Here is a 27,628-nt window from a genome sequence, read left to right as displayed (position 1 = left end):
CGACAGCCTGAGCATCGATATGCAGCGCGTTGATTTACAAGTAACGCTACATTCACGCTAACGATACCTTCACACAGCGCTAACGGTATGTTCACGCAGCGCTAACGATACCTTCACACAGCGCTAACAGTATGTTAATGCAGCGCTAACGATACCTTCACACAGCGCTAACAGTATGTTAATGCAGCGCTAACGATACCTTCACACAGCGCTAACGGTATGTTCACAAAGTGCTAACAATACCTTCATCCCTGACTAGTGAAACCTTCACACAGCATTCAAGGTATGTTGACACAGTGCTAACGCTACCTTCACGCAGCGCTAACGATAACTTCACACAGCGCTAACGATATGTTCACACAGCGCTAACGATACCTTCACACAGCATTAAAGGTATGTTGACACAGTGCTAACGAATCCTTCACACAGCGCTAACGATATGTTCACACAGCGCTAACGATATGTTCACACAGCGCTAACGATATGTTCACACAGCGCTAACGATACCTTCATCCAGCACTAGTGAAACCTTCATGCAGCGCTAACGATAACTTCACACAGCGCTAACGATATGTTCACACAGCGCTAACGATACCTTCATCCAGTACTAGTGAAACCTTCATGCAGCGCTAACAATAACTTCACGCAGCATTAAGCATTAAAGGTCTCAAGGGAATAATAATCACAAGCGTCGACATGTGTTCAAGCATTTTCAGTCCAAAAAACGTGATTTTTCGGTTCAGATCTTTCTTTTTTCATGCAAACGGTCACATATCCTCTCACAAGGGTCACAGTACTTTAGCACTTTAAATGGATTACATCAGAACTGCGGATGAGGTGAAAGCAGAGTTTTAGTTTAGAAACTAAAACACTTCTCACGTCCGTGAGATCATAAAAAAGGGGCTCGGGCTCAGCGGGTTGAGTTTCTGTCCAGCAGGTGAACCTAAATGTTCGGGGTCATCAGCCGAGCACCACGACCCGGAGGAGTCTCCCTGTGGGCTTCAGGGTTGGGGGAAAGATGGAGATAAAACCATTTAAGACTCGGCCGCCTTCATCCCCATCGGAGCCCTCTCGCTCTCCCGCGCGGCTTCATTCAGACTCTCGGAGTGAAATTGATTCCAATCTGAAGTCATCGTGCCGGCCCATCAGGCCGCCAGATTGGAGCCAAACGAAGGGTTTGGGATTACGTATATCGAGAGGTAGAGAGGTAGAGAGAGAGAGAGAGAGAGAGAGAGAGAGAGAGAGAGAGAGAGAGAGAGAGAGAGAGAGAGAGAGGTTGTTCCTCTCTTCATTCAACTTCATTTGACTTTTTATTTCAAATTCAACTCACGTGTGTTTGAATATTTCATACAAATTACATTTCTTAGAGTTCAGGCTTTTCTACCTGTTCTGTTTCTCTAATTTTCATTTTCACCGACATGAGAAGGATATAGAATATTATAGTATTCAATTATAACTATTCAATTATAACTAATGCATTCGGCATAGTATGAATCATTAATGCAGGAGGTTTGAAGGCAGAGCTCAAGTTAATTACCTCGTAAAACAATTTAAAAAATAATGCTAATAATTTTAAATATGATTTATTGTTAAAGGTTATGTGTTGAAAATATTTTGCATTCATAATCTGAATGGGAAAGGGAGGTTCATAATTGAACCTTCACTAAGCCCCGCCCCTCCAACGGCTGTCATTTTTATGATAAAAGATAGAAGATAAAACTACAGCTCACAGTGTAATAACTAGTTAATGATTCGCTAACGTTAGCTCAACAGGTGCTACGCTGCGATTGGCCAGCCTGCATTCGAGGGGCGATGGGATAAGAACTGATGTCAATATGAGACGATCCTGCAAAATGTTCTGTACTATTATATATTTCATAACCGACAAGAAACACATGAGTCTGTGTGCGAGAGGCTCTCCGGAGCCTCCCGAGGGAACCGCCGCAGATAAATGTTGGAAATAAAAAAGATGAACGCGCTGCGGCGCGATTTTAATGAGCCGCCGAATTAAGTTTGGGGGCCACAAAGTGGAAAATAATCAGTGAGCAGACCCGACATGAGATGTTGTCCTGTGCAACTTACAGTCCAACGCAGGCAGACACACACACACACACACACACACACACACACACACACACACACACATAATAATAATGTGGGCACAGATAAGGAAATCCCTGGCTGAGGGTTTACTTTAAGCTCTTCAGGGAACATCTCGGCCAAAAGCTGCTGCATTCAACTTGAATTCCTATATATATATATATATATATATATATATATATATATATATATATATATAAAATAAAAAGAGTCTTATCACCTGAAGCTGATCCTTTAGCATCCTTTTTTTAAAGAATGAAAAGATAATTGAAGAGTTGGAGGTGTTTGACGTTAATGTGTTAGAACTTCGGCTCGATTTCACAATAAAAGGGAAACGGAGCCGAGACATTATGTTCTCCTGCAGCTGGTTCTTGTTTAATAACCTCCATCGGCTGGTTGAATGCACACAGGACTCTTTTTGGACAAGTCAAACGCAGACGCGGAGAATCGTACTGATTGTTTGTTTGTAAGAGTTCCGAAATAGTGACACCATGCTTGACTCGTCCAATGAAGAATAAATGGAAATGAGTACAAATAAATTCACTTTTTTAAAATTTTCCAAAGAAAAGCAGTACACCGTCACATTTGAGGAGAAAACAAACCTTTTCATGTATGTGTTTAATGTTCCGTGAGGTTGTTTTACTTTTAAAAAAAGCATCTCAATTCATAATTACTTTTTTTTTTACGTTTTGGATGTAAAAGTCTCAATCTGTCAAGGTATTTAAGCTCTAAAGTTACAGTTTGAATCCATATCTTTCCAAAATATCATCATTTTAGATGTTCAATCATTCGGGAGAAATTGTCATAAATATAATTTGAATTCTTGAGTCATGGCCCAAAAACCCATTTACTGTAAAAAAGGTTTCCCTCTGTTTAGTAAACGGGGTTTCCCTTGTAGAGTAAACAGGGTTTCCCTGTCTAGTAAACAGGGTTTCCCTTGTAGAGTAAACAGGGTTTCCTTTGCTCTGCTGCAGCACTGATTAAATGAAACGGCTTCAAATGAAGCGTATCGGAGGGACACAGGACCAGAGAGAGAGGCAATAATGCAATTTCACTCAGTAAAGTCTCACAGCGGGAGCGGCCGAACTCACATGCGGACCAAACGAAGCGTTCAAAGGCACGCGTGTAATGGAATTATAGGTAATAACAGCAATCATTAACGCTCATATAACCTCTGGCAAAACCTTTCACGCTGACCTTTAAATTAACGGTTCACCGTGGCAGCGAGTGTTTGTCGGCGTGTGACCCCTCCTTTACCCTCCTTCCTCCAAACAGTCGGAGCGACGGACAATGAACACGACGTAAGCGGCCGCTCGCCTCTTTCACTCCTCGCCTTTGAGCCGCCGACCGCCCGGCCGTGAAAGGTTTCCTGGGTAACGCGCACGCGGCCTCGAGTTGAAAGTGAGATGAAACGAGCGAAGGTCCCCGTTGAAGAGCAACAGTCAACCTGAACCTGGTTGTATAGAAGTCTTTGCTTCATGTGTTAAAGCTGCAATCTCTCTGCTGACCATCAGTGGGGGCGACTCCTCTGGTTGTATAGAAGTCCATGCTTCATGTGTTCAAGATGCATTTCACACATGAAGCATAGACATCTATACAACCAGAGGAGTTGCCCCCTGGTGCTCAGAAGAGAGAACGCAGCTCTAAAAAATGAAACCTAGACTTCTATACAACCAGAGAAGTTGCCCCCTAGTGGTCAGAAGAGAGAATGCAGCTCTAAAACATGAAGCATATACTTCTATACAACCAAAGGAGTTGCCCCCTGGTGGTCAGGAGAGAGAATACATTTAACACATAAAGTGTAGACTTCTATACAACCAGAGGAGTTGCCCCTGGTGGTCAGGAGAGAGAATGCAGCTTTAACACATAAAGCATAGACTTCTATACAACCAGAGGAGTCGCCCCATGGTGCTCAGAAGAGAGAATGCAGCTCTAAAAAATGAAACCTAAACTTCTATACAACCAGAGAAGTTGCCCCCTAGTGGTCAGAAGAGAGAATGCAGCTCTAAAACATGAAGCACTTACTTCTATACAACCAGAGGATTTGCCGCCTGGTTGAACGTGAACCCAATATTTCCGGCTGCTGCTTCAATACAAAGTGTTTCTCTCCAAACACTGTTGACCCAAAATGGATGCAGAGCCCTTCAAATTAAAACTTCAAGCCAATCATCAAATTATTGGTCTGTAGGTTTCTGGAGCGAAATTGAAAACGTCTCCCGTGACGCCTTTGTGGGATTTCAATGACAGCAAATTATAATTCAGAATAATCTACAACCTTTTTTGTTGTTGTGGCGTGCAGTTGAAGTGACGAGTGGGGAACAGGGATCACATTGTGGATCCTTTTCTTTCCTTCTTTCTTTATCCGAGTCCTCGGAGCGAGGGAGGAGGCAGCTGAATACATCATCAACTGCAGGAAACCCAGAGTGCGCCAATTATCCCGAGCTTTTATTAACAAAGAAGAGGACGCAACCAGAGACACATTGAAACAAAGGTTTCCTTTTTCTCTCCGCCTCTCTCAACAGTTCTGTTCAGAAAAACAGATGAAAATGTGCTTTGGGACCATCTGGTTTTCCGTCTTTTTGTTGATTTAAAAATACTTCATATCTTCATAATAATGAGCCACATCACGCCGCAACAAAACAATACGCCGAATGAAAAACACTCTCAGTATTTCATCAGGTGTGTCTTAACTAACCTGCAAATTAAACAGACTCAGTGAGGTGAGAAGTTTGTTTAAATTTTTTCCGAAAATTTTGGGAGCTAGGCTAGAAGTTTCCATCTGCTTCCAGTCTTTGTGCTAAGCTAAGATCTGGTTGTATAGAAGTGTATGCTTTATGTTTTAAAGCTGCATTCTATCTCCTGACCACCGGGTGGCGGCTCCTTTGGTTGTATAGAAGTCTATGTTTCCTGTGTTAAAGCTGCATTCTCTCTCCTGACCACCAAGGGGCAACTCCTCTGGTTGTATAGAAGTCTATGTTTCTTGTGTTAAAGCTGCATTCTCTCTCCTGACCACCAGGGGGCGACTCCCCTGGTTGTATAGAAGTCTTTGGTGGTCAAAGCTGGTTCCAGTGGAGATAAATACTGCTTGTATCGGCCTCGTGATTCGGATCCGCTCCAAATTTTACAGAGGTGTTTCTTGAGCTACTGTTCACCCTCCCACCAAGTTTCATGAAAATCTGGTATTTCTTTCTGTAATCGTGTTGAGTCGAATAAAGCTTTGGTGCAAGAGAGCAGAAAGTTTCCAGCCTTTTTGCCTTTTTGTTTTGTTTATATTTCTGACACAAAGCAGTTTCTCGTTGCGGCTCCTTCTCACATCTCAGATGTCTAGACAGTAAATTGTTAGCTGTTCCACCAAAGAGATTTCCACTCTGAACTTATCTGATTGTTTCATTTGCACAACTGTTTGAGGCCCAACGAGATAAAAGATGAAAGAGAATGTCTAAAAACTGAAAACAAATGTGTGTAGCGGAATGTTGTTTTGACTTCTTTCTTCTCCCGTTACTCAACCCGCGACCCCTCCGACTCACCTGAGGACCCTTTGAAAGAGGAATGTAAAGAGACTAACACAAACTAAGACAAAGTGACTTCTTCTTCTTCTTCTTCTTCTTCTTCTTCTTCTTCTTCTTCTTCTTCTTCTTCTTCTTCTTCTTCTTCTTCTTCTTCTTCTTTCGGAAGCCAATGCTCCTCATTCAAACAGTTTTCAGTCGTTTGTGTGTGTGTGTGTGTGTGTGTGTGTGTGTGTGTGTGTGTGTGTGTGTGCAGCAGATTAAATGGAGGATGTGATGACGTTTCGTATCTTCCCTCAGAAGAAGAAGTGTGAAAGCCTGCAGGAGATAATCTGCTTTACTTTCTCTTCTTTCTCTCCGCTCCTCATCCTCTTCCATCTTTCTCCTCCTGTACGTCTTCATCCCTCCACTTCTTTCTTTCTTTCTTTCTTTCTCCCTCTTGACACTCCCTATCTCGCCTCACTTTGTCTCTGTTGGGTTTTTTTTCTTCAATTTGACCGTTTCATTATGGAGCCGTTCCGGCCTCGTCCCGGTCGTCCATTATTCCATCTCCTTCCAAATCTCGGATTTATTTATTTAAATGTTGTTTTGGAGAGCAGCATTTTATTCTATTATTCGGTTCCTCTCCTTTCTGCTCTGCATTCAGCCCGAGGAGTGGATGAATATTTCATGGCGAGGGATCCCTCCACCTTTTTTTTTACTCCCCCCGGGAACAAAGATACCAGAGCGAGATGAATCATTCGTGGTGAAAAGCATCTCGCCTTCGACTCACACCAAATAAAACACTCGCGCGTCCGTTTGGCGGCGGCCAATCGAACGCCAACGACCCTGGAGGATAAAACAAAGCCCTCACGTTTGGGAGGTTTTGTCTCAGGAGTTCAAGAACAAACTACTTCGAGAAAAATGTATTTTCACAAATGTCCGAAAAAACTGGGAACATTTTGAAATTCATAGTGGGATTTTTTTATTTTTATTTAAGAATTCATGCGAGAGATATTCATACAAAACCAAGCGATACGAATCAAATAATGTTTCTTTTGCTGAAAGTCTCCACATCTTCCGTCGCAAACTAAAAACACATCTTGCTCGAGTACAACTTGAATAAGGAAGGTAGCGCGGTGGCACTTTGTACTTTAACTTATTGAAGAAATTGTACTTTCCTGATTCTTGATGTTCTGAGGAGTCGACCCCTGGTGGTCAGGAGAGAGAATGCAGCTTTAACACATGAAGCATCGACTTCTATACAACCAGACTTATGGTGTCAGAAGAGTATATCCAGATGTCCACAAACCATATATGGATATATGTGTGTGTGTATAATAGATCAATGGATCAGCATCAAACGTCAAAGTGAAAGCGTCCACAGCTCATGAAAGAGGTGTTTTCCCCCATGAGGCCACAGTGACCCCGCGTTGCCCAGCAGGCGTTGCCCAGCAGGGCAACACGGGCGTGGACATGGTCTCCAGCTGTGTGATCTGTGTCATCATTCTCTGATCTCTGATCTCTCTATTCTCTGATGAACAGGTGAAAGCATCCGTATCAGCTGAGCGAGGAGGAGGTCGAGGCTTTTCAGGAGTTCAGACTTCACAGAGGGGTGAGAAAAGAAAAAAAAAATCGAGCAGCTGATGGCAGAGAGTTCAAAGACTTCAAAGGCAAACGGACAAGAAAAGATATTTAATCTGTGGTTAATAGGATTACCAAGCCGAGGAAATGATTACTTAAAGACATTTTGATGGTGCTGGTGAAGTGTGATGGGGGGGGCGACCGAGAGATGATGATGAAGAAGAAGAAGAAGAAGAAGAAGAAGAAGAAGAAGAAGACTTTTCCCAGTGATATTATGTAAATGGCCCTTTAATCTGGAACAGATTCTGCCTGCCAATGAGGTCATTGACTATTCCTCTGCCAGCTGGCACAGAGCGGCTCGGCCCGGCTCGGCCCTGCTCGGCTCGGCCTGCTGGAAACAGACACTCACAAGTCGGCCCAACTGGGTTCATTACAGAGACGCGAGAGGGAACACAAGGTTGTAGCTCTGAGACTTTTAATGTTCACGCAGCTGTCGCAGAGTTCTGGATGGTTATGAACCGTCAGAGTCAGCTGATCTTCATCGGCGTCGAGAGTGAAGAAGAGAAGGTGAAGAAGAGGAGGTGAAGAAGAGGAGGTGAGAAGCGGCCGCGTCCAGCTGGAGGAACCGCTCGACATTAAGAAGAAATGTAGATGTGACGCCAACAGAGAGTTTTACCTTTCTTTTTTTTTTAAAGTTCCCTGAAGGCCACCGTAGTTCTGTACGCGGTTATAAAGGGAGGACGGAGCAGAGGGGCGTTCAGTTGGATGCAATCTGCGACCTCGCCACTAGATGGCACTAAATCCTACACGCTGTTCCTTTAAATAAAAGTAGTATTATCTAAATGATGAGTACAAATACACTAAAAAGTGCTCATTAACCCCTCAACGTGGCAGCGTACAAGATATCCACACATTCTTCTTTGTTCCTACATTACCCACAATGCAACTCGACAGCTGACAGAGATGTGTTAAAGGAGTAAGTCAGAGATGATCAGTGAGCTACAGAGGTACCACTTCTTTCTCACTTCACACCTCCAGAATATTACTATTATTATTATATTATATTACAACTATATATGTGTGTGTGTCTATATATATATATATATATATAGACACACACACACACACACACACACACACACACACACACCACCTGTTAACAGACTGAGTGTAGTTTCCCTTTAAGGGAACAACAGCTGTGATGAGAAACACTTACCAGGCTAATTATCGCTGTGACACGACGAGGCGTCTCACAGCAGGAGCTTAAATACATGTTGTTGTTGTTGTTGTTGTTGTTTTTTAATGAGTCAGAAGATAACTTAATAAAGATAACTTGCCTGTTCAAGAAAGAAATGCTTTCCCTCAATCTCCTCATTAGCAGCCAATCAGCTCCAATCAATGCAACCTCTGATCATGGAGACGCCTCAGTCCTGTTCATATAAATACATCTTCGTCTGTGTGTGTGTGTGTGTGTGTGTGTGTGCGTGCGTGCGTGCGCGCGCGTGCGTGTGTTCGTTGATCCCACAGAAGAGCCACAGCTGGTCTCGTTATGAATCTGAAGCTTGTTTTTTAACGCCTCCATCGCAGCCATTTGTCACGATTACGGCTCCTGCTGCCGTTTACGCTCGGGTCACAGCGGCAGGTGAACGCGTCGCGGCGAGGAAGCAGAGAGCGTCCACATTCGGACGGTGACATTTGTTTCTCGCTCTTTGTAACTGCAGAGAAACGGGTGTTTTTTCTGTCGTAGCAAACCAAAAGTTTGGCAAAGGAAAGGCGGCGCTCCAGACAGCTCAACCGTTCCTCTCGTCGCGTGCGATACATTCACAAAAGGTCTCATGTGGTTCACCATGGGATTCAGTTTTTATGGATTTTGGCCTTCAATTCAACCCTCGAACCTTCCTTCACATCCTAAATTACTATGGAAGGGTTGAATACAGAGAGCAAATGATATGCGTGGATGTAAAAATGTATGTAATCTGACCACGTAATAACGTTCACACATATAAAGTCACCACAACTTCACTGTTCGTCAAAGCCGGACGCTGTAAACAAAAAAAACATCCTTATCGTCAGATTTTCATCTTTCCTACGGTCCTTGAACACATCGTTTGTGCCGAACCCTTCCGTTGGAAAGAAAAAAATGCTTGAATTAAATCAAAAGACGATGATTTAAAAGTTCCTCGCCACAAATATGAAGCAAAGAGTGTTTCGATGAAAAAAAAAAAAAATCTGAAAAACATTTCCAAAAAAACATTCAAAAACAAATTTCCCCAAAAACACTAAAAAGAAATCACGAAAAAAAATTCACGAAAAAAAAATTCTGAAGAAAATTCTGAAAAAAATTTCTCTATAAAAAATCTCAAAAAAAAATTCTCAAAAAAAAATTCTGAAAAAAAAGAACAATAGATTTTTGATGAAAAATCTAAAATTTACGAAAAATTTCTAAAATCTTGAAACGTGGACTAAACTGCAGGCTGCTGAGCACAGAGAGAGGTTGTTAAAAAGTTAATAGCAATATATATATATATATATATATATATATATATATATATATATATATATATATATATATATATATATATATATATACACACTGTATACACATACGTGGCATAATAATTGTGGAATTCTGCACAATAGGATCCATTTTGGACGTGGAAGAGACATCGAAACACTGATCTCAGGTCGTAAAAGACAGCTCTCTTCTTCACCATACAAGTGGTCTAATAGTACATACTCACACACACACACACACACACACACACACACACACACACACACAGTCTCCAACATGCATGTTACAGCTGATGAATTTCAAACGCGGCCTTTTGCGATCCAATTAATGTCGGCGCTCCTGGGCGCGATAACGTTTTTAATCAGAGTCTGATTACCTCGCGGTGACCCGGCGAGGAGACCTCTGCTGTAATTACACCGCCAGTCGATCACATGACCTCCTGATCGCTTGTCGCCGGGCGGCGGGTTGAAGCCCCGCCTGCCCTCCATCACTCGGGGGGCATTCAATTAAATCAGAGATTTCATTATTTTTCGTCTTACCCGACTCTCTGGAGATCTGGACGAAGGCCTCGACGCCGCTCTCGCCGTAGTTTCCCTCCGAGGCGAGCGTGGACACGTAGTTCCAGCCCATCGCCGTGACGATGTCCAGCATGGCCTGGGCCTGGTAGGAGTCCGGAGGGACGACGCGGGAGAAGAAGTCGTAGCGGGTGTTGTCGCTGAGCTCCGGGGCCGTCGAGGCGTAGCTGACCTGAGGGATCTGCAGGGGGTGAAGAGGTCAACCATTAGCTACAGACATTTAGCGTCAGACCGTCAGCTTCAGACATTTAGTGTCAGACCGATAGCTTCAGACTGTTAGCTTCAGACCGTTAGCTACAGACATTTAGCGTCAGACCGATAGCTTCAGACATTTAGCGTCAGACCGATAGCTTCAGACTGTTAGCTTCAGACCGTCAGCTACAGACATTTAGCGTCAGACCGTTAGCTTCAGACATTTAGCGTGAGACCGTTAGCTTTAGACCATCAGCTTCAGACATTTAGCGTCAGACTTTTAGCTTCAAACATATAGCTTTAGACATTTAGCTTTAGACATTTAGCTTCAGACATTTAGCTTCAGACATATAGCTTCAAACCGTTAGCTTCAAACCGTTAGCTTCAGACCGTTAGCTTCAGACCGTCAGCTTCAGGCCGTTAGCTTAAGACTGTAAGCTAACCCTAACCCTAACCCCTACGGGGAACAACAGATTTTTTTTTAAAATTAGTAGCACGTGAACGTAGTTTGTAGGAGCGCGTGAAGTTTGCACGCTCAGATTCTGCACTTGTGTATTTGTGTAGTTGTATTGTTACTTTGTGTATGATGTATAAATAAACGTATAAATAAAGCTTGACTTGAATCCTCTTAGATCCTCTAAATAAAACTTCTGGGAGTCGAACTGATCGTTGTGCTGGAATCCTGCACTCGGGCCTCCTGCTTCTGGATTTGAACATCGACTCCTGACCTTCCCGGAGCTGTCGTCCGGCTCCCCGTCAGAGATCAGGGAGGCGGGTCAGGTGGTTGGATCCTGCGAGCAGGCTGGGGGCCCCGTGGGGCCGGATAATGGCTCTTTAGAGGAAGATTGAAGGGCCGATTGATTTCACTTCACGGCCGTGAAGGCCGCGCGTGTCGGCCGCCGGGCGGACGCCTCATCGGGATTCACGAGGAGGCGGGAAGACGGACGGCCGAGGGCCCGACAGCAATACAAATGTCAGGCGGCTCGACTCGCCGGGCGAATTAAAAAAGGCCCGTACGGTGAGTACGGTTAAGGTTTCATCCGTCAGACGGGAACTTTGTTCATCAACACAAAGAACGCGTCTTTTTTGGGGACCTTGAACGTTTTCTGGCGGTGTCACAGACTTCTTTTTTTTCGCAAAAAAAACATGTTTTTAAAAACGGCAATTTATTTATCTCCGCAATCACATGCCGGAATAACTTCATTTAAATTGCTGCAATACCGTAACCCCTGTGAGAAGAGGCCGATGCTTTGAAAAGAATTTACAGTAACCGTGAAGTTTTAGTACTTACAAAAACTAAAAAAAGTCTTTAAAAGTCTCCAAAGTCATTACTAGCACGCCAATGCTTTGTTGTATTTTGATTCATATTATTTAGGTCCTAATATTTCCATAAAGGTGTTATTAGTATGTGAGCTGCTGTTGAGGCCCTGAACCATAAGGGTTAAACAGGAAGCATTTTGGGGGAATTTTGCTCAAATGTTCATAGTTATGATGAAAATATGGTATGAAAGTGAAAGTGCATATGAATTCATATAAAATAACACAAGTATGAGAACTCATTTGGGGTTCATACGACTAAATAAACACAGGAAACAAGGAGATTAAACTAAAACATTTGCTTAACTCAATATCTATACATTTCATAAGACCCATTTTATGGATGTGAAATGTTGAAATTAAAACAAATTTTTGAAATGAAGCACTAAAACACATTTTTCACTCAATCACGATACAAAAAGCATACATACATCAGGATGTGGATTGCATTTATTATCTCTGCTGAATTTTGTCACACACACACACACACACACACACACACACACACACACACACACACAGTAAAGGTTAGAGTGACTGCCGCTGCGTGAGGATTTAATGGGGCTACCATTAGCATTAATGATGCATTGTGGTCCGTCAGCTGCTGCTCCATTAAAACACATCCGCTGCCGTGATGTAAAGAGTTTCATGTAACGAGCGCGCACGCTGCATCAGGACCAAAGCATTCTGGGTAAGAAGATAGGAATAAATAACATCTGTGAAGGCTTCGGTCACGCGTGTGTTCACCGTGTTGCTGAACAAATTGAAGAGAGGAATCAAACGTCTTCAGGTTTTTTTAATTAGCTGCTCACGCCGCCGCCGAAAAACAATCGAGCCGGTCTCAGTTCCACGACTCAGAGATAACAGATAACAAAATAAAAGCTCTTATCTGCTGTGTGGAGCTCCTTTTCAGAAAATGCAGTCATTAGATTTACTTTAGGGTTTATTTATTTTAATCTCTTCAAAGGTTGAGCTTCGTGAGATCTCAAGTTCATCGAGCGGATTTCGGGGAGGTGGGAGACGAACCGTTAACGGAGGTGATTGTTTTTGGACCGAGGAGGAAGCAGTTTACGACTCGGTAAGAGACCTGTCAATCACCTTGTAGCCCCGCCCCTAAAGCGTCCCCTGCTTTATGGTCTGTTTGACTCTAAATTACCATAATGTAATAAATGAACATCATGTTGTATAGAAGAAGACTTGAAACTAGAGATTGAGACATAAACTCATGTTTACAATGTTTACTGAGGAAATACATCAAGAGAGAAGTAGATATGGACTTCTATACAACCAGAAGAGTCACCCCCTGGTGGTCAGGAGAGAGAATGCAGCTTTAACACATGAAGCATAGACTTCTATACAACCAGAGGAGTCGCCCCCTGGTGGTCAGGAGAGAGAATGCAGCTTCAACACATGAAGCATAAACTTCTATACAACCAGAGGAGTAGCCCCCCTGGTGGTCAGGAGAGAGAATGCAGCTTGAACACATGAAGCATAGACTTCTATACAACCAGAGGAGTCGCCCCCTGGTGGTCAAGAGAGAGAACGCAGCTTCAACACATGGAAGCTGACGAAATAAATCACCAGTAAATGCGTCAAATCGAATAGATAAAAAAGTTGACATTTGAGCTTCATTGTGTGTAAAGATGGAGGAGTCTTTAGAGTGAAAAGCTCTTCTCCACCCGAGCACCCCTCAGCGGGACAAACAGCCGAGGTGATCCCGCAGATGGACGGCGTCCCCGGCGGATGCCGTCACGGCGACAGCGCTCATTACCCTCAACGCCCTGCCGAGGCCCGGCATCAGACCCCCGGTCACTAGACATCTGTGCGTACAGGGCACGTTTAACATCAAGGAGACGCGATCCCCCTGTTTTTCACAAGGGAGATGGGGGGGCGCGGGGTTTGGGTTTTTTCCCGCGACAGTGATTGATGCTCGTCATTCCACGCGACCGCCTCGAGCTCTTTCTGCCCGGCCGAACGGCGGCAGAAGAAATCCATCTGAGGCGACAGCGCACGTCCGTCACCGTCTGGTCTGAAGTAAAGCTCGGGTTGCCGTCATGCGTCTCTCTCTCTCTCTCTCTCTCTCTCTCTCTCTCTCGATCTCTCTCTCTCTCCCCCTGCAGGTGAGACTCACGCTTACCCTCTCGGGATGGAGTGCGAGCGACTTCGCCGAGAGAGGAATCAACTCAGCTTTTCATTACAAGACAACATTCACACTTTCTGGGTCGTCTGATCCCAGAATGTTTCTCTAGAAGGAGACGACTCGCTCAACGAGACACGAGACAGTTCATTGACGAACAGCAATGTGCATTATTTCACCCTATGTCAAGACAATTTTGTGGAAAATCCTTAAAAGTTGGTTTACGTTGAAATATTCCAAACCCAGTGCCAATGCCGTGGATCTAATTTTGACTCAGGAACTCAAACCAATGCCCCCCCTGACCTCTGACCCCGTGTGTGCTGCATGATCCAGGAAGCCTTTACGTTTTTCACCTTCAAAATGTACTTTAAAATTAGTAGTATACACACACACACACACACACTCACACACGGGTTCCTAGAAGAACAGCTCGGAGCGTCAGCTGATCCGAATGTTAATCAGAATCGTGAGGGAAGGAGACGTTCGACATGCCGCTCGCATCATCTGGACACGCGTCTCCCCACTAAATGCAACCCGACAGGCTTTGGGATCTTTCCCAGAATTCAAAACGAAGTCGACCGAGAAAAATAAAAGTTTGGACAAAACAACACAATGAAAAAAGAGTTTGAACGGCGTTGATGAGGATTCACTGTTTCCCTGTTTTGCTCTGCGCCCGATGATGAAAATGCAGACTCTCAAAGGCTGAAATGAATATCAGAGCCAGACGCGTCCTAATTTTAGCATCGTTATCCATGTGAGACCTAAAACCAGCAGACAGTCAGAGATCGATTGGACTGAAGTCCTGATGCCTCTGAGGCCGAGGACAACCGTCTCGTGTGTCCGTCGCTGCTGCTGCTGCTGATGCTGCTGCTGCTGCTGCTGCTGCTGCTGCTGCTGCTGCTGCTGCTGGCTCGGCGTCCGCCAGCCGGTCCTGATGAGGCCGGCTGGCTTTTTGGCCTCCGCAATAAATACATAAATAAATAAATAAAACTGGCAGATGCCAGAACCTCATCTGGTGTCTGACAACGGGCACAGGAGCCTCGTCTCAGCTGGACGGCCCGCTGAGTCGGCAAACAAACGCACCGAGGCGTCAAAGATTTAAAGGGGTAGTTCACCCCCCCAAAAAATACAAATAAATGTCAACACACGTTCTCACATCGATGCGTCTCTGTCGGGGCTCAAAGTGCGGCGCTCTACGTACAGTTTTTTTGGACTCGTTTCCCTCGTGTCATAGACTTCTATACAACCAGAGGAGTCGCCCCCTGGTGGTCAGGAGAGAGAATGCAGCTTTAACACATGAAGCATAGACTTCTATACAACCAGAGGAGTCGCCCCCTGGTGGTCAGGAGAGAGAATGCAGCTTAAACACATGAAGCATAGACTTCTATACAACCACAGGAGTCGCCCCCTGGTGGTCAGGAGAGAGAATGCAGCTTTAACACATGAAGCATAGACTTCTATACAACCAGAGGAGTCGCCCCCTGGTGGTCAGGAGAGAGAATGCAGCTTAAACACATGAAGCATAGACTTCTATACAACCACAGGAGTCGCCCCCTGGTGGTCAGGAGAGAGAATGCAGCTTAAACACATGAAGCATAGACTTCTATACAACCAGAGGAGTCGCCCCTTGGTGGTCAGGAGAGAGAATGCAGCTTAAACACATGAAGCATAGACTTCTATACAACCAGAGGAGTCGCCCCATGGTGGTCAGGAGAGAGAATGCAGCTTAAACACATGAAGCATAGACTTCTATACAACCAGAAGAGTTTCCGGCTCCAAACGTCGGAAGTTTGGAAGACAGCAAGCCGAGGAACGCTGTGGGCTTCTGCTGCCCAAGAGGCGAAAAACATGACAATTTAGGATGGGATTGCGTAAACTGCGACACACAAACCCCAACGCCAAGAAGACCAGACCAGAAAGAGACCAGAGGACACTCAGAACCGGCTTTATCGAGATGAACGAGGATCATTAAAAGGTTAAAGCAAAGACTGGACACAAGAAAGGGAGAATTGTTGTTCTGATGTCCTTGAGTTCGTCATTTGGTCGCCATCTTGTTTTTTTGCAACCAGAAGACACAAAAGAACGAGATCATTTTGCCGTTGGAAAATGTGGCGTTACGTCTTCTATCTCATGTTTTTTTTTTTATCTCAACAATAAACTTTTGAGTCAGGGTCTTTGAAAAGTCTCCAGTTTAAATTGTCTGATTAAAGGATGAAACAGTAGATTGTTTTATAGAGTAAAGGAGAGATTGTTTCGCTATAAAAGTCTGTTTCTTTTCCGAGTCGACGGGGAAAAACCAACACAGGCTCTCCGTCAGCGGCCGACAGCAGAGAGAAGCTCCAGCAGCCTTTTCTTCTGCATTGTAAGTATATTCTTTTTTAACACATTATTTATACGGGCTGTCCCACTTTAACACATCCAGGCCTCAAACATCGACTGACCCACTTCCTGCTTTGAAGCCGGCGCCCCAAACACAAAGTGCAGCCGAGTTAGCGGCTCGTTAGCCGCTGCAGGTATTTGGTCCGATATTGGACGGGACAACTTCAAATGTCGACCTGATACAACCTGAAATATTTCATCCTCAGGGGATTGTTTACCATAATTAATGGTGAATAATCCAAAAGCTGCAGGTCGACCTCATGGTGGCGCTAGAGGAAAAGTCAGAGGGGATTCGTCCTCTGGGGAACACGAATGCCCCAAATTCACGTCGACTGCTGGAGATTTATATGTTTTTTTGGATCCTATTTTCAATTATCATCATTTGACGAACAAAAATCTTATGTTTTCATCAACATGAAGCTTTTATTTGTGTAAAAAGAAATAAAATGAGGCAAAATACATTTTATATAGCTTATATATTATATGCATTTGTGACAGAGAAAAGAAAATGCAGTTTTAATCTCTTTTTCTACGACTACTTCATTGAAAAGTCACCAAACTACACCACTGAAATATTCATGTGAGTATTTTAAACACCTTCATGCGTGTTGAGGTTCATCTGACGAGTTTAAGTTCACATGTGACTGATTATTCAGTAGATTATTCATTATTAATTGCACGTGGACATCAAACAGCAGCAGGAACGACACAAGCGTCAACAAATTAGCATTTTTAAGCACATCGCACAACTTTATTAATAATTTATACGGGACGCCGTTTGGCTCAGGAGGAGCTGAAACTCACAACTGATTTTATTTAATTTGTTTGTTTTTTAAGCAAAACAAGCAATGAGACTCAAACTAGACAAAGACTAAAGATGCAAAACTGCAAAGACACAAATGAATTAAAAAGAGACAAACTAACTACACAGACACACACTAACTACAAAGAGACAAACTAACTACAAAGAAACACACAATCACTAAAAAGAGACACACACTAACTACAAAGAGACACAAACTATGTTTTAATACTTGAAGCCTGAATCTATAGGAAGGAAGCAGGAGACAAAGGGAGGAAGCAGGAGACAGAGGAAGGAAGCAGGAGATGGAGGAAGGAAGCAGGAGACAGAGGAAAGAAGCAGGAGATGGAGGAAGGAAGCAGGAGACAGAGGAAGGAGGCAAGAGACAGAGGAAGGAAGCAGGAGACAGAGGAAGGAGGCAAGAGACAGAGGAAGGAAGCAGTAAATGGAGGAAGGAAGCAGGGGACAGAGGAAGGAAGCACGAGACAGAGGAAGGAGGCAAGAGACAGAGGAAGGAAGCAGGAGACAGAGGAAGGAGGGAAGAGACAGAGGAAGGAAGCAGGAGATGGGGAAGGAAGCAGGGGACAGAGGAAGGAGGCAGGAGACAGAGGAAGGAAGAGGAAGGAGGCAGGAGACAGAGGAAGGAAGCAGGAGACAGAAGAAGGAAGTAGGAGACAGAGGAAGGAGGCAGGAGACAGAGGAAGGAGGCAGGAGACAGAGGAAGGAAGCAGGGGACAAAGGAAGGAAGCAGGGGACAGAGGAAGGAGGCAGGAGACAGAGGAAGGAGGCAGGAGACAGAGGAATGAAGAGGAAGGAGGCAGGAGACAGAGGAAGGAAGCAGGAGACAGAGGAAAGAAGTAGGAGACAGAGGAAGGAGGCAGGAGATAGAGGAAGGAAGCAGGAGACAGAGGAAGGAAGTAGGAGACAGAGGAAGGAGGCAGGAGACAGAGGAAGGAAGCAGGGGACAAAGGAAGGAAGCAGGGGACAGAGGAAGGAGGCAGGAGACAGAGGAAGGAGGCAGGAGACAGAGGAATGAAGAGGAAGGAGGAAGGAGACAGAGGAAGGAAGCAGGAGACAGAGGAAAGAAGTAGGAGACAGAGGAAGGAGGCAGGAGACAGAGGAAGGAAGCAGGAGACAGAGGAAGGAAGTAGGAGACAGAGGAAGGAGGCAGGAGACAGAGGAAGGAGGCAGGAGACAGAGGAAGGAAGAGGAAGGAGACAGGAGATAGAGGAAGGAGGCAGGAGACAGAGGAAGGAGGCACTAGACAGAGGAAGGAGGCAGGAGACAGAGGAAGGAAGCAGGAGATGGAGGAATGAAGCAGGGGACAGAAGAAGGAAGCAGGAGACAGAGGAAGGAGGCAGGAGACAGAGGAAGGAGGCAGGAGACAGAGGAAGGAGGCAGGAGACAGAGGAAGGAAGCAGGAGATGGAGGAATGAAGCAGGGGACAGAAGAAGGAAGCAGGAGACAGAGGAAGGAGGCAGGAGACAGAGGAAGGAGGCAGGAGACAGAGGAAGGAGGCAGGAGACAGAGGAAGGAGGCAGGAGACAGAGGAAGGAGGCAGGAGACAGAGGAAGGAGGCAGGAGACAGAGGAAGGAGGCACTAGACAGAGGAAGGAGGCAGGAGACAGAGGAAGGAGGCAGGAGACAGAGTGGCAGTGACAGTGTGGTGACAGGCAGCAGGTTTACAGCTGATCTGCAGTCAGGCGGGAGGATGGCCCCGGGAGGAGGGGGAGGGGCTAGTGGACCAATCAGCAGCAGGGAGCTGTCAGGACCAATGAGCATCAGCGCTGAGGGAGCGCTGCAGAGGATGATGATGACGATGGTGGTGATGAAGGTGATGGGATCAGCACTGAACCCTCTCACTTCCGGTTCAAAGTAAATGTCAGAATCGTAATTAGAGAAGCAGAAAACGATTATTTCAATTTCTGAAGATGAGACAGCCGGAAGATGTGAAACATTTCATCTTCCTCTCTTTCAGTTCCAGGTGCCAAGAGAAGTTTGAATCATGAAATGATTCACTATTTCAAAGTTTGGGACCAACGGAGGGAAGAAGAAGAAGAAGAAGAAGAAGAAGAAGAAGAAGAAGAAGAAGAGGAAGAAGAAGAAGAAGAAGAAGAAGAAGAAGAAGAAGAAGAAGAAGAAGAGGAGGAAAGTTTCTCCACTTATGAGCATGTCCTCCTTTACAAGATGTCAACTCTTCTTCCTCCTTTTCTTCCTCGTCCTCCTCTTCCTCCTCCCCCTTCTTCAACCTGAATAACCTTCAGATCCACAAGGTCAACAGAAGGTCAGAGAAGATTGTAAAGAAAAGAAAAATGGAACCTTTGAAACGTGAAAAAGATCCGAGGGAAAGAAACGCAGAAAGCTTCTGAGCGTAAAGTAAAGGAAATGCATCAGATTCAAGAACGAAAAGCCTTGAAACACACGTGTGAAACTAGACGGACCTTTATGTCTTTAAAGAAATCCCCTTTTTCAAAGTTTGAGATGCTCTGACGACAGAACGTTGAAGGTTCTGCAGACTCAGCAAGAACACGAACACACGAACACATCGTGAACGTGGAACGTCGGCCGGGTCTCGATCCCCCGGAGGTCCGCTCCACGAGCTGAACTCGAGGTGACGGCTGAGCGCCGGCTCGGTGTCGCCGGGACGCCTGTCAGCGAGCATCACGTCCCACACACACACACACACACACACACACACACACACACACACACACACACACACACACACGCAGCTTAACTTAACCCCAAAATGTCACGCCGGCGCGAGGAGACGTGAAGAGACGATCTGAGGGAGCCGGGTGACGATGATCTGGAGGAACAACGACAGCGGAGACGTGCTGCGACAGCAGGGAGCCCGCGGGGGGCCAGGGGGAGGGGCTTAAAGGAGGAGGGGGGGGGGGCTACATCACAGAAAGACCACGCAACACATCTGTTGACCATCTGCAGCCGGCTTGTTCAACCTGTCCGGTTCAGGGCCTTCACAACGACCCACATACTCATAAGACACCTTTTTGGAAAGATGAGGACCTAAAGAATCAGAGTATGCAACTAAAATCACAATAAAACAAAAGCATCGCCGTCTTAGGAAGGAGTTTCAGTCCAAAAACTGTGTCGTTCGGTTCCAAAAAGTGGAAAGAACAGGAAGTCTTTAGGGACCAGGAAACGTGAAAAAAAACATGCAAAAAAAAGCTCTGGCCGTTTTTGTGATGTCACGACACGTTGTGACAAAAATCACGAGAGGCCCCGCCCCCAAAGAAGCTGCTGAACGAGGCCCCGCCCCTATAAAAGTCTCTGAGCGAGGCCCCGCGCCCATTCGGCCGCAAAAGGATTCAATGCTTCCTCTGTCCTCAGACTGAAGCTTCCTCATCAACATTTCTCTATCTTCCTTCTATGAGTTATGTTCACAAACATCCGCCGCAGGTCGTTCAGGTTAAACACACGAGTCATATTCACATATTCAGCGTGACTCAGTTCCTGTTGTTCCTGTTGTTGTTGTTGTTGTTGTTGTTGTGAGTAAATCTGAATATTTCACATCCGGACCAACCAAGAAGTCAACATCCCCAGAGCTACGCTGCTAGCGAGGCTAAATATAAATATAAATCACATCATCGACATCATTACTCTCAGTCTTAGTGAGTTTCTCCAAAAAAAAAATAAACCAGAGCAGAGGACCCAAAAGAAGGAAAAAAGAGGAAGACCATGAAGACGATGAACGTTGGGACCAAAAGGCTCAACCCTGTGAGTCACAGCGGAGGGTTTACTGGCCCTTTTCAACTGGTCATGACCCGTCGTTCAGGACAGACGCGAAACCTTCCAACGCGTGAAAAAGATTTGTTCCGCTCCGTCCGTTCCTTCGTGGTTCTGTTGCTGATGAAGCGCTGAGCCGATGACGATCTGCAGCGGTCACGCTGACTCCACAAAATATGGAATTTCAGATTATAATCCGAGCTGCGCTCTGAGCTTTTATTGTTTTGTTTTTTTTGTCCCCATGAGTCAGATTTCTTCACCTTCACATTTTTTTTTATCCGCGTCACGGAAAATGAATCAAACGGACAGCGTCGGAAGAGAGATGAAATCTTTCCCTGTGAGGCTGAAGGTCTGAACGTTGTTACGGCTCAAAGGTCACAAAACTCTGAAGATACCGAGTGAACAAGTCGCTTATGAATCAATGACTTGAACCAACGTTACGGATCAATTTTCAGCTGATAAACTGGTCAATTAGATATTTATTACTGCAGCTGTGATCCGATCGGACACGGTGACGGTTTGGACGAGAAATCTTTGAGTCCTTTGAGACTAGTGAAAGTCTCAATTTACTGAAGACTTGTCAAATCCCAAGTCCTTTTAGCTGAGTTTAAGTCTCATGTCATTTGAGACAAGCCAAACCCCAGTCTCAAGTCCTTTAAACAAGTTTAAAACAAGTCTCAAGTCCTTTAAACAAGTTTAAAACAAGTCTCAAGTCATTTAAACAAGTTTAAAACAAGTCTCAAGTCATTTTAACAAGTTTAAAGTAAGTCTTATGTCATTTTAACAAGTTTAAAACAAGTCTCAAGTCATTTTAACAAGTTTAAAACAAGTCTCATGTCGTTTGAGACATGTTAAACTCAAGTCTCAAGTCATTTTAACAAGTTTAAAGTCTTAAGTCATTTTAACAAGTTTAAAACAAGTCTCAAGTCATTTTAACAAGTTTAAAACAAGTCTCATGTCGTTTGAGACATGTTAAACTCAAGTCTCAAGTAATTTTAACAAGTTTAAAGTCTCAAGTCATTTTAACAAGTTTAAAGTAAGTCTCAAGTCATTTTAACAAGTTTAAAACAAGAATTACGTAATTTTAACAAGTTTAAAACAAGTCTCATGTCGTTTGAGACAAGCCAAACTCAAGTCTCAAGTCATTTTAACAAGTTTAAAACAAGTCTCAAGTCATTTAAACAAGTATAAAACAAGTCTCAAGTCATTCCTCTTGTAGAGTTTAAACACAAGGACACACACACACACACTTGCACACACACACAGACACACACACACACACACACACACACACACACACACACACACACACACACACACACAGACACACACACAGTGTTGGGTTATGGTCTGACAGTTTTTCAATAAGAGAGTGGGTTATTGAAAAACTGGATGGATTACAAATCGAGGCCATCAAAATGAGGATAATGCAGAAAAAGCTTTATTAACACTGACAAAAAAAACAAACAATGAGGACGCCGGCTTCAGGCGGCTCAACGAGGTCGTTATTATCAGGCGCGCTAATGAATCGCTGCTGCAGTGAGCCAATTCCCCGTGATTAAAAACCATTATCCACCTCGTCCTCCGTCTTCTCACCGGAGCGATCAGGCAATCGAGACGGATCGGCCGCCGGCTCACGATCGTGAAAAAAAAAACTTCGCCCACGCGGTCATTCGGGACGCCGAAGGGATACGAGGTCGCTGATTGGATGCGACGGCGCCGCTCAGTCGGAGATGTTCAGGTCGCGCCGTCGGCTAATGAGACACGCCGGACCGACTGGCCGTCCGCGATTGGCCCGAGGGACTCGCGGTGACATCACCGGCCATTGGTTTGACGGGTAAGATCGGGGCGACGGCGCTGCGTCAGTGTGGTTGAGAAAGAGACGTTTTAATGTGTCGGGTTTTAATTTCCAGGTCAGATTTAAGACAAATCAGTCGAGTCCCAATCGGAAAGTCTCAAGTTATCAGGGACGAGTCTGAGAGTCACTTGAGACAACTGTCATGTCCTTTCAGATTAAGTCTGAAATCGCGAGAGGCTTTCGAAGTCTTAGTCTTGTCTCAGTCTCAATAAGCTCTGGTCTTGGCCAAGACTTGGTCTGAACCCCTCTTAGTCTAAGTCTTGTTTCGGCCTTAATACGCACCAGTCTTAGTCATAACTTGGCCTGAACCGCTCAAGGTCTTAGTCTTGTCTTGGTCTTTATACGCTCTAGTCTTGGCCAAGACTTGGTCTGAACCCCTCTAAGTCTGAGTCTTAGTTCAGCCTCATTACGCACTAGTCTTAGTCATAACTTGGTCTGAACCCCTCTAAGTCTTAGTCTTGTCTCGGTCTTTATACGATCTGGTCTTGGTCATGACTTTCGTCTCGGTTTTCTTGGTCTTGACTACAACACTGACCTTCAGTATTTGTTCAAGTCAAGTAAAATCTATTTGAAACTTGTGTCCAGTCAAGTGTCCATAATTTGAGACAGATCAAGTCTTAAGTAACGGAGTCTTAACTCATCTGAGCTAAACACAAGTAAAAAGCAACAAATGGTCCAATGTTCCCAACGTCGGTGCGTGAACTCTTAAGAAAAGCAGCAATTTGCTTCCCACGTTGAGTCATCTTCTGCACTTTAACTACTTCTGTCTGTACGAGGCGCGCGTCGCACTTTAAACTAAAAGAGGGTTCACGAGCATGACGCCTCCACCCGATAGATATATGAAAGTTAAACAGCGACAGTCTTTTGTCCCCGCCGACGAGGTGTTTTATTCCCACACATGAACCATCTGCTGCTCGCGTTCGCATCGGATCGGCGTGATTTCAGGAGGCGACGCTTTCAGAGAGTGAAAACCCGCCTCAGCCTTCACACGTCTGCGCGCTGCCCAAAGATCAGCTGCCTGAAAACGAGGTGAAACAACAACAACAAACAGACTCGCACCAGAGGACTCGCGTACGGAGGAACTCCTCTTCCTCGACCTGGAACACGATTTTGTATCAGCGGCCACGAAAATAATGCTGAACCTCATCACCCCCGTTCTGTCAAAATCAGAAGGGACTCAGAGAAAGAAAACCAGGGAGACAAAGAGAATCAGTGACTGATGACGCGACGCCGCGGGCGCTAACACATGCTGCACATCGTCTCTCCGTCCTCTTCCCGGGAACTCCTTTAGAAATGTGGGAATCAGCGAGCTGTCAGCGGGATCTGACCGGGTTCACCCAGCTTCTACTGTCTCAGCTGCCAGTTTATTAGGTACACCTCGATGAAAACACATAACCAGTACGTAGAAGGTGTTTGGTGGAATGTTACTAAGTACTCAAGTATACATTTTAGGTACTTATACTTTTCTGTTTCCATTTTGAAGGAAACCCTTGAATGTTGTATTATTTTTACTGCATTTGTCAGTTTTAGTTTCTTCTCAGGGGACAGTTTTTCATCCTCTTCCTGTCCAGGTAAAACCACGTGTCACATGTGTTGATGATGAAGTGTTAGTTCATGTGTTGATGATGATTGTTTGTGATAAACTGAAGGATGAAGTGTTTCTTTATGTTGATGATGAATGTTAGTGATAAACTGAAGGATGAAGTGTTCCTTTATGTGTTGATGATGACTGTTAGTGATAAACTGAAGGATGAAGTGTTCCTTTATGTGTTGAATGTTAGTGATAAACTGAAGGATGAAGTGTTCCTTTATGTGTTGATGATGACTGTTAGTGATAAACTGAAGGATGAAGTGTTCCTTTATGTGTTGAATGTTAGTGATAAACTGAAGGATGAAGTGTTCCTTTATGTGTTGATGATGACTGTTAGTGATAAACTGAAGGATGAAGTGGTTCTTTATGTGTTGAGAAACTCCTTCCACTTCCTTAGTTAAGTACAGCACTTCCATGTGATCGTCACATAACAGAATGCAGTTCTCCCAGAGATATTTTAAAAATAGATATTTCTAGTAACTTATACTCAATGAACAATATTGAATACATCAATAAATAAATATATAAAGGTCTCGATATCCCTGTAAAGTCCCGGCTCCGAGAATATAATAATCATATCACTGTCTGTCTGGATTCAGTTTCTATTGATGAAACTGCTTCTTGGAAGGAGTCATAGGTGAGATCCTCCATCCCGAAGCTGTGATATGCTCTCCGTGCATTTGCATAATATTTGCACATCCATTTTGCGCGGCAGCACGCAGCCTCGCTCTCCGGGACGACGCTCGCTCGCTGCGCCAGACGCCGCCGCTGCGTTTTCATATTTCCATCCCTGCGTGGGAGAGAGAGAGAGCTGCAGGCTCGACACCCCCAAAAAAGGAAATACATAAAAATACAAAAAAAAAAAAATGAAAGAGGTGAGAGAATAACAGAGGGAGGAATGAAAACAGAGGGAACCTTCATCCCACATCGTTCCACATAAGCCACATAAGGCCGGCCGCAAAACCGCAGAAGAAGAAAAGAGTCGTGACGCTGCGTTGCACTGAGGGGGCGGAAGTACTCAGATCTCTTACTGCAGTAAAAGTACTAGTTCCATACTCTGAAAAAACTTCAAGGAATAGTCCTGCGCTCAAAACCTTACTGAAGTGTAAAGCTACGTTCACGCCACGAATATTCACAGCGTTTTTTCGCCTAATTTTACTCGCTCAACTTTATGTGGTTAATTTGCTTTTTCGCAACTATTTGCGGCAGAAAGGGTGCGCAACTACGTTACCCGAAGTTACCGGCACATAGCCTTACTAGCTAACCTCAACTGACCGGGTCACGTTCCTGTAGTTAGCAGCACATAGCCTCACTAGCTAACCTAAACTGACCCGGTCACGTTCCTGTAGTTAGCAGCACATAGCCTTACTAGCTAACCTCAACTGACCGGGTCACGTTCCTGTAGCTAGCAGCACGTAGCCTCACTAGCTAACCTGAACTGACCCGGTCACGTTCCTGTAGCTAGCAGCACGTAGCCTCACTAGCTAACCTGAACTGACCCGGTCACGTTCCTGTAGCTAGCAGCACGTAGCCTCACTAGCTAACCTGAACTCGAGCGACGACAAACCGACTGCTGCAGTTCGTCCCAGTGAGCGGAGAGAGGAACCTCTGCATCAGCAAAAACCTGACTCACCCCTCCCTCCCTCCTTTCTTCCCTCCCTCGTTCCCTTGCTCCCTCCCAGAGGCATCACCAGCTAATTTTAGCTAAGTGATGTTGTTGGGCCTGTTCTGTTCTCATTTAGCCGATCCGGGCCTCTAACAGACACACACACACACACACACACACACACACACACACACACACACACACACACATACAGTCACACACACACGTAAACACACACACTCACTTATTCACACACTCATACATAAACACACACATACACACACACACTCTCACGCAAACACTCACACACACACAAACAGACTCACACAGAAACTCACTGTTTCTGCAGCCGCCATATTGCCGTACATGCGGCCATATTGGGAAGAGATCAATTATTAAATAATCATCTAAATTTAAATAACAGTCCCTCCTTAAGCTCCATGCATGGCAGGTGAGTCATAAATATATTTTTTATTATTTATAAATCATTTTTAATACACCTATTTTTAATCACCCAAGTGATTTATTTTTCCTCACAGCTGCAGAATGTGATTGATGAGCTGTATCGACACGAAGGGGGAAAAAAAACAACCCCAAATCCATCAGAGTTACCCAGACTGCACCTGGCTCAGCCTTCGTGAAACATGTCAAAGTGAGCGAGGCGTAATGAGCTCACGCTGCAACTTCATCGATAACGAGGCACAGATCCAGAGGGGCGCGTTTTACCTCTCGTGATAAACCGCCTGCCATCGTCGTCCTGAGTCTATCAATCCGGTTTTAACTTCCCGAGTCTCCACGTCACACCTGTGTGTTCGCTTCCCGCTGGACGGACGACACAAACTCCAGGTGAGAAGCTGCGAAATCTAAACTCTGAGCGCGGCTCAAGCGTCCGAGTGAAGTCAGACGACTTCGTACGCAACAAGATCAATGTTTTTTGGTACAAATTGTACGAAAAATGTCTTTTTTCTTCTTTTTTTTCTTTAAAGAAGCGCTCTGTAACTCAATCACGTTTTCTGAGCTACGAGTTAACCGACAAAAAGGGTCACGGCGCCTTTTCTACAGATGACGAGCGGACGAGCGGTTTTCAATTCGCTCATGTTGTCGCCTCTTTAGAAAACACATGTTTTCTGTCCTTGCTTTCTCCTCTAACTTCATAAACCTTTAGATACCTTTATATACCTTTATTTACCTGTTATACTTTTATACACCTTTATATAACGTTTATATACCTTGAAAATTTGTTTATATAACTTTCATACCTCTATAAACCTTTGAGATACCTTTATATACCTTTAGATACCTCTGAAATACCTTTACATAATGGTTATATACCTGTACGTACCTTGAAATTACGTTTATATACCATTCATACCTTTATAAACCTTTGAGGTACCTTTATATACCTTTGAAATACCTTTATAAACCTTTGAGATACCTTCATATACCTTTGAAATACCTTTACATACAACTTCCAGGTGTGCCAATTTTATCTTGAGACGGGATTCGACTGACCTGACCGGGTGCAACATGATTTTTGCAATAGCCGTGACACATCTTGGACTCTTTCGATCCAAATAGAGTCGAAAAAGACAACGGAGACAGTAAACAGCGCCCCCCGCCGGCGGCCCCTTACCTTGAACAGTCGCAGGATGTTGGCCACCATGATGGACACGGAGCTGGCCGACGCCCCGATGACGCCCACCACTTTGTCCGGCTTGGCGAAGATGGGCGGGTCCCCGT

General features: G+C 44.8%; 1 protein-coding gene across 1 annotated transcript in view; it reads right to left on the bottom strand.

Annotated features, from left to right (window-relative positions):
- Positions 1–27,628, bottom strand: part of LOC137803978 (metabotropic glutamate receptor 8-like) — a 70,465-nt gene that overhangs the window by 38,904 nt on the left and 3,933 nt on the right. Inside the window, exons 2-3 of the mRNA XM_068602888.1 lie at positions 27,522–27,628; positions 10,224–10,440 (exon numbers count right to left, since the gene is read on the bottom strand). The exon at positions 27,522–27,628 is cut by the window's right edge and continues 799 nt beyond it. Coding sequence (XP_068458989.1) covers positions 10,224–10,440; positions 27,522–27,628 — 324 coding nt within the window. The remainder of the gene's footprint in view (positions 1–10,223; positions 10,441–27,521) is intronic.

This window comes from Clinocottus analis, unplaced genomic scaffold (assembly GCF_023055335.1).
Source record: "Clinocottus analis isolate CAN_PGR_092001 unplaced genomic scaffold, fCliAna1.0.p SCAF_6, whole genome shotgun sequence".
NCBI classification, from domain to species: domain Eukaryota; kingdom Metazoa; phylum Chordata; class Actinopteri; order Perciformes; family Cottidae; genus Clinocottus; species Clinocottus analis.
The sequence above is the reverse complement of the archived record's forward strand: the minus strand, read 5'-3'. Positions and strand labels throughout refer to the sequence as shown.